The sequence below is a fragment of the Sinocyclocheilus anshuiensis genome, unplaced genomic scaffold (assembly GCF_001515605.1).
Source record: "Sinocyclocheilus anshuiensis isolate Anshui unplaced genomic scaffold, SAMN03320099.WGS_v1.1 scaffold92, whole genome shotgun sequence".
NCBI lineage: Eukaryota > Metazoa > Chordata > Actinopteri > Cypriniformes > Cyprinidae > Sinocyclocheilus > Sinocyclocheilus anshuiensis.
Genome location: NW_015555718.1, coordinates 25344 through 40508, shown reverse-complemented (window position 1 = coordinate 40508; position 15165 = coordinate 25344). Strand labels below are relative to the sequence as shown.

The 15165-nt window shown below is 39.4% G+C and overlaps 1 protein-coding gene across 1 annotated transcript; it reads right to left on the bottom strand.

Annotated features, from left to right (window-relative positions):
* Window positions 1–5137: 5137 nt before the first annotated feature.
* Window positions 5138–6161, bottom strand: LOC107672340 (transmembrane protein 121-like). The gene has a single exon (XM_016465486.1). The coding sequence runs from the start codon at window positions 6086–6088 to the stop codon at window positions 5138–5140; it is 951 nt and encodes a 316-aa protein (XP_016320972.1). The 5' UTR covers window positions 6089–6161.
* Window positions 6162–15165: the final 9004 nt, after the last annotated feature.

Genomic DNA, 15165 nt, shown 5'->3' with positions numbered 1-15165 from the left:
ATCTATGCAGTGTTCAAGATAAACTTTAATGACTTGAGTTTTCAGGTACTTTTCACCACCTTCCCCAGAGGTGTTACAAATAAAAACAGTGCAGCATTGGTCAAAGCAGTACAGTAAATATAGCGACTGCAGCTATTCTCGATTTTACTGTTACCGTCTGCTTGTGCTAGTTTCTTATGGACAGTTAGCAACTTAAGTTTGGGCAGCTGTGGAGACTCAAGATGTCCTTTTCCCTGTACAGTCTTTAAGAGAATTTATGAAGTAGTTTAGCAGAGAGGTTATAATAGATGAGTGATGCCGTTCAACATCTGCCAACAGAAATTGCAGGCCAATAATGCACGTTTTCTTTGTCTTGAATCAAACATGTTTTTCCTGAAGTTTTCAGTATGTAATGATATCCTCTAAGCATTTAATGCAGTGGTTCTGAACCCTGTTTCTATGATGCACCTGATAAATTTTCACTGCTAATCTAATTCATAGTATGGCCTTTGTATAGAGAGAGTACTCATGGAGAGAGTTAGGAGAGTTACATCAGAACACATTCTACTGACATTCCTCCTGTTTGCATTTAAATGGATTGTTTTGAACTTATTTAACTTAAGCTTCATTAATGCAGCATATTTTGTGCAAAGGTTGTGCGTCAAAACCTGAAGACAAGCGTCAAAGGTAGAGAAGAGCCTAACACTGTACGGAGGGAGAGACTTGTGTAACAATAGCTAAGAACCAGTCTCACAGTAAATTAATTTTATTCTGAACAGCTTTCAGAGGAACTTCCTCTCTGACCTCACCTCATGCACCGTGTGAATTAGGACTGCCACCATGTAAGACTTCCAAGTGTTTTGAAGCCCTAATTTAGATATTAGAAATAAACTCAATGTACAAATGCTGCAACAGAGTCCAAACTTGTTCACATTGTTAAATCAGAAAATGTGGAAATCTCTTCTGAGGCAAATTTTTCATCTTTGAAATTAAAGTAAAAATCGGAAGACTCAGGAAGTATATGCACTGCCAGAAAGTGAGGAGGTGATCAGTTGTATTGATTTAAAACTGTGTTGGTCAGTTGATTTGTCTCAGTGGGAGTAAAACTATCCCAGCATGCTCTGCACACACATTAGCTACCAATGTAGATTTGAAACATAAAATGCATGCAAAATTAGACATTGGTTTATAAACAGTGTAGACGTTTATGGACGTGTGAAACATTCCTATAGAAAAGTGATGGGTTGCATGCCCTGTTATGTGTTCAATCCATGCGCTTTCATAGAACATCAATAAGAAGTCTCAGTCATCATTTTATTTGGTTACAAATATAACCTGAGAATATTACCACCACTGATCATCCTGCTTTTGTCGGAATGATGAAGAGATACGCAAATACACCAATACTAGAGAAATACAAAGACTAGCTTAAGACAAAAACAAGTCAACGCCAATCCTTTATTAATCAAATTAAATGCGTAAAGTCAACGTGAAATCCAAATATACTAAATTATAAACCCTATTTGCTAAATTATGTGAAATATGTTCCTCAGATCAGTTCCTCAGTTCACAAAATATGTCAGATTATGAAGGTAAAAAGAGGTACTAAATTAATGCTGTTTCATGTAGACTTTGACCCTAAAGCAGGCAAGAGTGGAAAATGATCAGCAAAAAATAATTTCTTGTCACTTTTTAATATCATCTGGATTTTATAAATATTTAATATATTTTGGATTTCATGAGTTGTATCTCCCAGGATACGTTGCCCTATTAGGGTATAAAAAACAGCCGAAGTCATCAATACTTCTATGATTTATTTGATGTAAACAAATATGTAATATTCAAAATATGCTGCATGTATGACATTTCTAAGTGTCCTATAATTGAGGCACAGACATTTCTTGTATTTCTACATTGCTGAAGTGTCTCGTCTTCATCTTCAGGGGTGGGCAATTCCACCTCTTGAGGTCCACTGTTCTGCACGGTTTAGATCCATGCCTAATCAATCACATAATGTAATTTCTGTAACAACTAGGGGTGTCCCCGACTAAGGATTTACAAAGTCAAATCGAAATTTTCTAATCTTGCAGATAGTCGACTGACAGTCGAATCATATGTTTGGGTGCGGGGCTGTGGGGGCAAAATACATTACCAAGAATCAAGTCAGACATTCGGCAGTCATAATTACCGACGTTAACACACAGGGAAAATGTGTAACGGACGCCTCGCAGATACAAAAATTATTTTTATGTTTTGATTTAAATATAGTTAACATTAAACCTCAGCGAAAGAATTAATTTTTTGGGGTTTTTACAACAGTTTTACAACAGTGCTCTCATTATAAAGTTATCTATATGACAGTAGTTATTAATGTTCTGCATTTCTGTTATGAGCTGTGTGCGCGCTGAAGATGACCAGTAGAGTGAAGCATTTGATAGCAGGTTTTTAATCCATGGGATATAACTCATCATTTATCTCATATAGAATACGCTTCGTTATTTATACAACATAACATTAATATTACGACTTACATAAGCTATCTGCACAAAATACCCCAAATGCACATGAACGTGTCTCTAAATGAACTCCTTTTGTGGACGCTTTCTTCACGCAACAATGTTCAGAAACACAGCAACTAAACTCTAAAAAATCACAGCATTTTATTATAATAGTGTTCTCATTATAATGTTATGTATATGACAGTCCCAGTCATAGTTATTAATATTCTGCATTGTTGTTTGTCCTGCTAGCGCTGCACGCTGAAGAGATAATCACCGTAGTACTACAATGAAGCGCTTTACTGCAGCGTAACTCAACCAAATGCATCTTATACAAGATAAAAAATATTCACACGATATATAGGCTATAAACCAGCTGAAATGTTTTGAAATCACTTGTACCCTACCCGATCGAAAAAATCCAGTCTTTCACTCTGCCTGTGTCAATTTGAGTCTTGTTAAAGGGGTCATATGATGTTGCTAAAAAGAACATTATTTTGTGTATTTGGTGTAATGAAATGTGTTTATGTGGTTTAAGGTTCAAAAAACACATTATTTTCCACATACTGTACATTATTGTTTCTCGTCTATGCCCCGCCTTTCTGAAACGCGTCGATTTTTACAAAGCTCATCGGTCTGATGAGCCAGCTATCTAGTGCATTGTGATTGGCTGAGTACCTCAAGCGTGTGACGGAAATGTTACGCCCCTTGCCATATTGTGATGCCTTGTCCGGCCGGAGCAACGAGACAAAAACATTAAAACCCATTATAAACGAGGCATTCCAGTGGGGACATAATTATGGATTATAATGACTTATACTGTCTTTTTACACATTGCATTGCATCGCATCGCGCCGCGTAAACATAAAACCATGTCTGCATTTGTGATCGGAGAAATTACAAACTACAAACTTTGCATCTTTATCACAGTGTTCTGAGACCCTTCCATTTCCCAGGATTCTGTTAAAGTAATTCCCTGTCAGCATCTTCCATTACGTGTCAGGTAAGCAAATGCATGAGCAGTAACAAGTTTGTTAGGGCAGTGTGTTTTCTTCATCTGTTGGAAGTTATTCACTAAGCAGTACATTAATTCTGTTAATTCATAACCAACATCAAACACGATCAAATTAAACAAAGTAGCATACTAAAATAGTTTTAACTTCTTTCATTGAACACTTAATTTATCGAAAACTAAGTAGATCAGGCAAGGTGTTAAAAGAGTATATTCAGATATAGGTTCCTTGCCACTGTTGCCTTTGGCTTGCTTAGTTGGGGACGCTTGACTGACTGCACAGACACTATTTGGAAGAGAGCTGAACTGGATGATTACATCACTGAATCATCAATGAACTGACTTTAGCTGAAAAATGACTGTTATTGTCTTATTGTATTATTGACAAACTATTTTCCTGTTTGACTCCGTAAAGCTGCTTTGACACAATCAGTATTGTATAAAGCACTATACAAAGAAAGGTAAAAAAAAAGATAAATGGTGTTAGCAAAAGGATCCACATTTGCAATTAGATAGTGGCTAATTGGAGAATTAAATGAAGAGAGGAGAATCACTGGTCATTTTCCCTTTGTAACACTGTTTAATTAAAAACCCTCATCAGAATTGTAATTACGACATGAAACCTATTCCATCTTCAGTGTAATCAGTACATTTGTGTGTCTGACCTGAGTAAAACATGCTGTAACAAACACACAACCCACATATGTACACAATTCTTTATCAAAGTATCACATAAAAAAACGCTCCCCCCTTTTCTACTAAAAGGTCCTTTTTTCGTTCTTTTTTTTGTTGTTGTTTTAAATATACCTATTGGCGCAGATGAATAGTGACCAGAGCTTTGATATTGCATCACTAGAAAATAAATATACAATAGAATCACAATAGTTGTTTTCTTTTGATCCAAATGTTATGATGTCTATAAATCTCGTAATGTGTTTAATAAATGATGAACCTTTGCATTTATGAGGCAGACTCTTTGATCTTCTCAAACAACAGTGTATGTTATGCTTGCACCATTTCTGATCAAACTGTGTTTGAAATGGTTTGCGGTACAAGTTTATTGCATACTGTATGGTTTTTAAAGCAGTGCACCAGTATGACAAAATCATTTTTAAAAATAATTGTAGTATGCAGAATAATTTTCACAAGACCAATCACCTGTGTCTCAAAGCATTCTCAAACCCTTCATTAATCACTATCCTGAGCTGTGACGTCAGCAGATGGGACAAATGTCAAGTCAAGAGCCTCCAGAAATAAATCAGTCACTTGTGAAACTTCTACTGTAATTTTCTGGACACAGGTTTTTGAATCTCTGCTTGCAATCAGATGGTGTATTGGACATCTACCAGCAGGGAACTGGACCAAAGTAACCAGCCAAACTTGGACCCCAGATGACCAAAGCCATTTTAAAAATTGGAGTCTGTCCAATGACATATTTAGAAAGGTGGCATAATATGCAAAGTATATAAGGAAAGGTGTTTAGCATTATGCAATTACGGACTACCTTCATACCGTTATACTCCATTTGTATTTATTTCGGATGAAAATAATGAAGCTAGCGATATGTAGCTTACATCCGCATTGTTTCATCAGAGATGTGCATCCTTACAGGTCTGCTTCCTTGTGCAAGTAGTCTCCAGATTTTGGGTCACGTATGTTCACACGTGGTGACCTCAGGCAGCGGCATTTGCTCCTGCAGCGCTACCTGTGGAGGCGTCTGTATGGATCGACCGGACGCCACAGAGTTCTTCTGTAATTCCACTCCAAACCCAGGCGGGGTGCTCTGCAACTGTCTCCTATACTGCACAAAGCTGCACGTCTTCAGAACGATGGCTAGGAAGTTCTTGGCCATGAGTATCCCAGACACTCTGTTGTCCTTATAGAGGAGCATATTCCCTCCACGGATGAAGAGAGTGACAATGTTAATAGTCACCAAACTCAGAATGGGGTAGAGCATCATCTTGTGAGGACTGATGTTGATGCCTTGCATGCTGATCTCACTCAGAGACACACAGGGCAGCACTAAAAGAAGAATATAACAGTAGAAAAACATCAGTCCCTCTGCCCAGAGAGGAAGCCCTTTCTTTTGTGGCTCCCACAGGTTGGCCTGGATGTCCAGAACATCCAACAGATCCACCACCACCCAGAACAAACGGTTTCTGATCTCCTCCTTCTTCTTGAAAGCCTTCACGTACTCCATGTGGTCGATAGCAACCAGAATCACGAACAGCACGGGAATACTGATGGACAGCAGGAGTGTCAGAGCTTTCCGAGCCAAGGCATCCAGGCTTTTACGGTCAGCCTTGTAGTTCTGGTATACAAAATACACCTTAATCTCCAGGACGAAAATGTAAAGGAACCAAAGTATCATGGCGTAGCCTCGTTTTGCCGTCCTTACCTCAGCCCCGACCCACACCGCCACGTATCGCAGCACGATGAGGAAGCAGAGGTCACCGACGGTCACCATGATGCAGATGCCGATCTTTCGCGGGCCGTGGTTCTGCTCGACGAGGTACGCATCCATGAGCGCCATGCTGCTCATGATGACAATGGTGGACAAGCATACGTGCGGCTTGTTGGTGGGAGGGGGTGGCACCATCCTGCCGTGGGCGGGACAACCTCTTCCCTGATGGGTGGATTTGGGGAGGCTCCTTGGGGAGGCAGACAGAGAGGACTCAGACTCTTCTGCCCCGCAGTGCTGCTCCCATGGCCGAGCTCCAGGATTGACTAGCTGGACACAAACAAAATCATGTGGATCACAAAGATGCAAGTGCCAAAATGCTCAAACCATCAAATCCAATATGTTTAGGTACAATCTTCAAGAATTTCTATAGGCCACTGTTTCCAGATTTTCATAGCGGCATTAAAAAAGATCTTGTTTTGTGGCCATCAGACAGACACCTACATCTACAGGTGAATTTAATGCACTCTCTGAGAAGACATTTAAAAGAAAATTTTGAAACCGACTGGACATCTACCTTCTCCTCTGTCTGAAGTTCATCATAATGACGAGCTGTGGACTGTTCTCGCACGTGTCCTCGGGGAGACCAAATTAGGACTGTAATCCTTGTGTAAAGTGACAGCAAACACACGCAGATCTCCCCTGGATGTGCTGTATCCCGCAGTCAGGCATGTCTCTTCAAATTTCAGCCCCCAAATTCCTAATGCCACGAATGTAATCCATTTAAGTTTGGAGTGTGCAGAAAAGGCTGCTGTAGACGTTTCAGAGGGGGATTTTGATTTCAGCACAGGAAAAAATAAATCAGACTAAAGCTAAACTCACTTTTTTGTGTTTCAGACTAAAAACTTACAGCCAGTCCAGGTAGTTATTTCAGGCTACTTAACGCTACTTACTGTAGTGTTAAACCATCACGGTGTGCTGGTGATCGCTCCAGTGGTTCACGTGTGTTTGGTTCTTTGTCCTGTGAATGCAGATGCAGTCGGATTCGATGTGTCCTGACCGCTCGCCACCTCAGATCTGAGCGGGAAGCTGGTGTCCGTCTGTGCTGTCAGCTGTGCATCGCTGCTCCTGTCTCAGCACATGCTCTCTGCTGCCGCTCTGAGCTGCGACACGCTACATCCGGAATAATAGGAATGCTGGCGGTACGTGTGAGGAATCCAGTCTCTCTCTCTCTCTCTCTCTCTCTCTCCCCCTCTCTCTCTCTCTCTCTCTCTCGCTCTCTCTTTCCATATGTGTGTTAATGAGGTGTGTGTGCTTGCATCTCCCTCTGCCTAACACAATGTGGCTCCTTCAGCTCTCTCTCTCTCTCTCTCTCGCTCTCTCTTTCCATATGTGTGTTAATGAGGTGTGTGTGCTTGCATCTCCCTCTGCCTAACACAATGTGGCTCCTTCAGCTCTCTCTCTCTCTCTCTCTCTCTCTCTCTCTCTCTCTCAGATTCAAATAACATTATTTGACTTGGTAAATAAGGTGTTTTATTGCCAAAAACATTAAATGTAAATACATATACACACAAATAACAACAAAGTACTAATAAAGTTGTAAGTAGGAGGAGAATGATGGGCTCAGTAGATGTTAGTGAAGCTGAGAGTGGGGGCTGGTTCCTTTGCTTTATAATGCTGGGCCAGGGGGGGAGGCAGTGAGTTTTAAATGCTTCCAGAATTTGACTGCTCATTTACGTGTTTTTATCATTTGTGAATGTTTGCCTGATTCTCCCATGCATGCATTATTTGTAGATATAGAGCAGGTATTTGATTTAAGTGACACCAGCGGCTGCAGATCATTCCAGACTGAACGCAGGTTTATTGATGAAGATGTTGAATAACATCAGTTTGTCTCACTCCACGCTCTTGGGAAAGATGTCACTTTTATTTACTTTGTGTACATTGATTTAATAAGGTTGTAGGTTTTACCTCCTAAACCACTAACAATAAGTTTGTAAAATAGTCCTTGGTGCCAGATTGAATCCAATGAAGTTAATAAAACATGCAACCATATTGCTTGTAATTTGAACAGCATGTTATTCAGTAAAAATCAAATCTGACTAATACTCCACGTGTCATGATGAAGTCCAGGAGTTTATTATACTACAGAGTAACTTTCACAGAAATATCTCTCTGTAATTACTGGGCTCTCCATTTTTAAAGACGGTAGCTGTTATCAGTGCTTGATTGCTGATGAATCAGATGTGACCAACACTCACAAACACACATTTCATTACAGTCGATTGAAATTTAGTGCTGGTTTATGTTATCATTTTATTTAACATCGAATCAGGTCAAGATGCTTTGCAGTAATAACGAAGTCTAAAGGGTTTTGATTATCTTTGATTGATAGTAGTATTGACTCAGTTACTGTGGATTGATTTATATTGTGCTTTTGTGGTTCTGGGTGTATGTTTGTGTTCTAGTGTTTCACAGTACAGAAGGTGAATCTCTGCGTGTTTCAGATCTCTGTGATTCTGAATAAACAGTATTCTGTTTATTCAAATTTCCTGAATTTGTTGACATGAATCTTGGATTGATAAAAGATTTAGTCCAGTTTTTCTGGACTACATTTCTCAATGATCTGTATATTTTGTACATTCTGTCAGAAAGTGTAGCTCTGTCTCAGTTTGGTTATGATCACAGTTTGGACAACCTCTCTTCCAACGGCAGCCAAGTTTTCCTTTGTCTGCTGGTTTCTATAGTCATGATGTGTCTAGCCCTAACTCTATAGTGAATTTGTACCTGCTCAGTGTTATATCTGTTACTGCACTGAGGGTCTGTCATGTCATTCTGTGTTTTTAGGGTCAGATAGAGGAAATACACATGTTCCTTACATAGCAGGAAGAGGAACCTGCTACTGCACCGTAGACAACATCACATCTCACAGAGAGAGAAAGAGATGCTGCTTATGATGGATCTCTCTTATTGATTGTACGAAAAGACATTGATGGTAGAGAATGCGAGAGCGAGTGAGTAGGAGGGCAAAAGGGACCGTGAGAGGAAGGGAGGGGAATGGGTGGGTCGTGATAATGTGTATTCTTTTATATTTATGAAGCAAAGTGAATGATCTATTCATTGTCATGCACAGATGCTTTATGTGTGTGTGTCATTGCATTAGATTGTAAAGCATTTAGCGAAATCAGCGCAGTCAGTCTGGTTTCCCATATGTCCACAAGACTGAAAATATCAGCAGTTCTGATGGATTAAACCCAGTGCAGACACCATACAATAATCACGGGTTCTGTTTATTGAAGCGTGATGTACAATAATGGTCGACTGCATGATTTAAGTGAGTGTGAAGAAGCTTTTACTCATGCCAGTGTCGGGTGTTTTCTGTGAAAAAAGAACGATACACATCTTGTAGACCAAAGCTTCCAGTCCATCTTGAGTAAAAGGATGTTTCAAATCTCTTTTTGCTTAAAAATGGACTTGCCTTTATTTCCCTTATGGATGATTGGAAAGGATGAACAGAATCTGTGGATCAAAAAAACATACACGAGTCACATGATCTACGACAGTGTAAACTTGAACATTTTGCCATGTTCATCTTTACACTCTACAGAATATGAATTTTTTATTGCATGTCATCAGTTACACATACTGAAATGAAGATGTAGGCGGGTGTGATGTTTCCCAGCATCACTTTTATAGTAACCGAAGCTGCTGGTGTAATTCTGTCAAAGAATGAGATGTTTTAGTTACTCTAGTCACCCGTTCCACCCACATAATGCTGCTGTAATCAAAATTCATCAACTCATTTGCATGTCTTTTATAGTATTCATATGTTTCCAAGATGTGCTTTAAAATGAGCCTAGCGAGCCTGAGCATTGCATTCAGCTCATTTAGATGAAGTGCTCAGGACCGATCCCGGGCTTCTCTTTTAAACAGATCAGCACGTTTTATTCATTATTCATTTGTTTGTGAGAAGTATTACTGATACATTTTCACTGGTAAACTGCTCAGGAGTGTTGTTCTTCCACCTAAATGAAAGAAAGATAAGAGTTAAGGGTGTTTCATATGTAGGTTTAACAAACAGTATTGAGCCATCGCTCTTGCATTCGAGCTGCTCTGTTGACATGCTTCATCTGTCTGATGGCTTGTCTGTCTCTTGAGAGAACCATGATTCTTGCTGTAAATATTATACAAAAACAGGTCAACATATTTTCAGCCTAATTTTATCTGAACGCATTGAAGCATGCAGTACACAATACAGTAGATTTACGTTCTGTCAGATGAAACATTGATGCACACAAAACTGGATTTTTTTATGTTCTCAAATGTAATAAGTTATTTTCTGATTGACTTGTCTTTATGTAACCACCATGAGTAATGGCACATTTGTGTTTTTATAAGTCTATGAAAACAAAGTTGTTTTTACAGCACACCAGGCTGGCACAGAGCTAAAATTATTTTATGACATGTGGCCAAGTATGGTGACCCATACTCGGAATTAGTGCTCTGCATTTACCCATCCAAAGTGCACACACACACAGCAGTGAACACACACAAACCATGAACACACACCCGGAGCAGTGTGCAGCCATTTATGCTGCGGCACCCGGGGAGCAGTTGGGGGTTCGGTGCCTTGCTCAAGGGCACCTCAGTCGTGGTATTGAAGGTGGAAGAGAGCGCACATTCACTCCCCCCACCTACAATCCCTGCCGGCACGAGACTCGAACCCACAACTTTTGGGTTATGAGTCCAACTCTCTAACCATTAGGCCACGACTTCCTCTGGATTTGCTGTGTTTGGCAGGTTAGTGATCACTTAAAGATTTGATTTGAGGCATTGTGTAGCCAGTAAACAAGATACCTACTCTCAGAAGTGTACGGTACATTCTGCTTTCTTTCTTTCTTTCTTTCTTTCTTTCTTTCTTTCTTTCTTTCTTTCTTTTTGATTTATGTCTGTGAAAGAAGTATTTCTGTTTTTTTTTTCCTGCTCCAAACTGAGCTTCTACAAATTTTCAGCTATTTGTGTGTCAGTATTCACATGTAAAGCATGTAAAACAACAACAACAACAACAACAAAAAAGTGATTGGACACTTTTAGTGGCTCATCCTGTCTAAGCGTGGGTTTCCTGGTCAGAATAAGCAACAATATAGACGTGAGCGTTTAGTCAGAAGTCTGGCACCGCAGGACATAGGAGGGGTTTAAGGTCTGTCCTTGGTTGAGGCCATTCATTGATGTTATTCTGTATGGAGGTGAGAGAGTTATTTATGTGTGAAGTGAAGGTTAAAGGTTTAGCTCAGAGAGCAGTGGCTTCCCTTCAGGCTTTCAGACAGGCACTGTATCATCACAGGTCATTAAAGGCTCGCTGAAGAACCGGGGAGCGCTAAGGATCGCTGCCTTCAGAGGAAGCCAAACAGCACAACTCCCTAGGTTTCAATACGTTTTAGACAAACGCTTGCTTTGTCCCACTGGTTTACACTAAGTGGAAAAGACATCCGCTCCACTAGGGCTTTGTTTATATAACAGGGGTAATGGCAAACCTTGGATCTTTACACTTCTAAGCCACAGATGGAGGAAGACATACTGGCATTTAATCAGGTGGGAAATGCCTGAAACACCACAAGGTGTTCTCTTTCACACTCTTGATCTTGCATCGATGTCTGTTTATTTATTTAGCCAACATTTTTATCTAAAACCACATACAAATGTGTAAAAATACCAGCTGTTTATCATACAAAAGCGCTGATACTCACAGGAATGACAAGAAGAAGAATCTAGAGTGGAAAAAGAAGAGAGTTGAGAGCAGTGAAGTTTTGTCAAAAGAAAAATTGGTTACTGTCAGGGTTGCCAGGTCTGTGAAACAAAACAAACCCAATTGCTATTCAAAACTAGCCCAATCACGGTTTTTTTTTTCATGGTTTTCCCCTCCGTCCAAATTGCATTCTGGGGAGTGGAGGGAGATGGCTTTAACCCTCTGACTAAAAAACAACCAGCGGAATACAACAGCGTAAAAGTAGCCCAATTCCACGGTAAAACTGCAGACATGGCATCACTCATTACTGTCAGCAAATGCATCTGCATTTTGTTTATTTGTATTATTTATTCATTAATTTTGTATTAACTTGCATCTGCTGGTCACACCGTGGATTTCTTTGTGTTTTAGTTAGGCCTAATTTATTTATTAGTTCATGCTCACTTGATCTTCAATATGTATACTCTGATCTAATGTGACAATGCACAAGAGAAACTATTAAAAACAGCCAAGCCCCCACAGAGAAGCTGATGTTTTCAGTGTTGCTTTAACAGCCTTAACGGAGATAAACATTTCTCTCCGTACCTAGATTAGATTGTTTACAGCTGTCATATTTGCTGCAGATTAACAAGAAAAGTGGAGCTTTTGTGTTGCATCTTTATTTATGTCAAGACTAATAGCTGTATCATTCAGCCCAGCCAGTAAAATGAGTGATGTGTGAGTGTTAATGACAGCAAGCATGCGGGAAGCATAAACCAATGAAGATAAAGTGAACTGTCTTTTAGTCTCTTGCATTATGTGATTTGCAGGTGTCTGGAGCCCAGAGGAAAGAAAAACATGAGTAAATTACATCCGTTTTGTGAATTGGCCCTGGAGTCAGCAAGAACGCAGGAAAATGGCAAATTTACATCACCAAAGACAATTTGTACATGGAGCATAACAGCAAAAATAGGCTCATAAATCACATTAGCTGCGGCCCTGAGTGCAATCGATTACCTCACTGCAAAACGAATGGGGACATTAAAGCCTCTGGTCCCTAAACATCCACATCAAGAGTCTCCGTATGGGATATATGAGAGCAGGACCCTCCAGAGACGAGAAGGAGGAAAGGGGACATCAGGTGAGGACAGCCGAAACCGTTTCATTCTGTTTAATAGGGGATCTTTCAGTGAGGTTTATAAATGTTAGGACAAAATGTTCTTAAAGTAATGTTTATTTAATGTATTTCTTACTTTAGTAATATTAAAATATTAATTTAAAAATATTAGTGGAAGGATGTAAGAAATGTTTTTGCAACCATTAATAACGTTCTAATCACAACAGAAAATTGCACATTTTAAGATTCTTAGAATATTAAAAATAAACATTCAAATAAGTCAAGTCAAGTCACCTTTATTTAACATAACATTATCTTTAAGTAACATTATCTTTTGAGTAAAAAATGGTCAAATGGAAGAAACATTTTTGTAAACTTTAAATAATGTTAAAATCATGCCAAGAAAACTGCACATTTAAATTTTTTAGAAACACTTCAAAACAATGTTCCCACAATGGATTTGTAACCTAAATATGTTACCTGGTTATGATGCAATTGTCCTGTGAAATTGTGAACATGACGTGTATTAACCCTAACCCTAAACCTAACAAGCAAGAAAGAAAGCAAGAAGAGTCCCACTGTGGATATTATTCTGATATGAAGTGTTTCTGGAGACTGATTCGTGCTTGTTAAGTTGTTGATTTATTTTTAATTCACACAGTTCTTGTTGTGTTCGTTCTTGATTTTAAAGCAACACACTGAGTTCGGGACAATTCAGGATGGATTTCAACATTACCACAGATAAACATTAGCCTCTGCCTGTAGCTCCGACACAGTCATAATTAAACAGTGATAAAACACACGCTAAGAGACTGAGGAGAGACGAGCGCCCCCAAGCTGACACATTTTTCACCAGCTAATAGTTTAGTGGGAGTTTCAGATGAAAGACATTCCACCCCTAAAGCAGCTGAAATGCTTTATATCATTTCACGAGTTTGCCTTTCAGATAATAAAGCAAAAAGAATAGTATGCGTATTTGGCATGCTGTCCGAGGAGAGGGCTCCGAGCTCGGTAATCCCCCCCCAGCAATGGGTCGACGGAGAGGAGTCGTGGTGGTGGAGGGATACTGAAGGACTAAAGAGAATGAAGGTAAGGCTGCTATGATTATTTTTAGTGGTTCTCTCTCGTGGTGGTTGGATAGATGATGTGATTACTGATAGTGAATTGGCTGCATTGATTATCTGCGTGTGCTCCTCCCGAAATTTGTTAACAAAACATCACTTGGATTGAAATCTGTGTGCCATCAGGACAGGATCCGGATATCACTGTCGGGCCACGTGCTTCCGCCCTTTCTTTAGCAGTTGAAGACCATAATTCTGTTCCAAAGCCTGGTGAACCAACTTGCTGTCTTCTGCCTACATAAGCAGCTCCTTTTCAAGGCAGCATGATATGTTTTTGTGTAAAGCTTACTGGATACTCGACTCAACAATCTAGAGGTTGGTGTTTCTGAAGTTATTGCAATGATAGTCTAAGCGTAAAAAACATCCAGTAATGGGTGCAAAATTGTTATTAAATTGAACTTTTTCCCCCAGTAATTTGTGGTATTGAATTAATTATATTAATAATAATACCTGTTCACCATCTGGTCATAATGCATTCTGGAATTGCTTTCTCTACAAAGAATACATGCAATGCTGCTTTGTACAAATGAAGGTTTGTCCTAAGGCAGTGTAATCACCTTTTAGAGTGTTTTTTTGTGTGTCAGGATCACACCTATGACACCTTCAAGTTTAGGCGGCTCACTAAGTCTTGGAAGCAAGTGCATGAAATTACACCTTTGCTAAGTGATTTGCACAAGTATGACATTTCTGAATCAACAACCTTTGATGTTCTTACACAGTGCCATTTCATAAGGGATGCGTCATTGTAGTGACTATTATCTTGCAGCAGCAAAGCATTACTCTGCTGTATTTTCACCCCAGTCCGGAGGATTCCATCAAGCTAAGATTATTTTTGGATATTATCATCTTGCAAAAGATGTAAGTAGCTATAGCTGCATTGTCACCTTTATTTATATGGCGCTTTTAACAATACAGATTGTGTCAAAGCAACTGTACAGCATTACTTAGGAAAATAGTGTGTCAATAATGCAAAATGACAATAGTAAACACTCAATTTTCAGTTAAAGGCAGTTCATCGTTGAATTCAGTGATGTCATCATCCAGCTCAGTTCAGTTTAAATAGTATCTGTGCAATCAAGTTGACTATATCGCTGGAAATTAAAGAGCAGGTCATATGGTATTTTAAAGTGTTTAATATTGTGTTGGAGTCCTCTACAACAGGTTTAAATGCATCTAAGGTCAGAAAACATTGTAATTTTCTCAGAATATTTCAAGTTTCAAGTTTCAAGTCTGCTTTATTGTCAATTCTTCCACATGTACAGCACATACACACAGAGAATTGAAATTGCGTTACTCTCAGACCCTTGGTGCA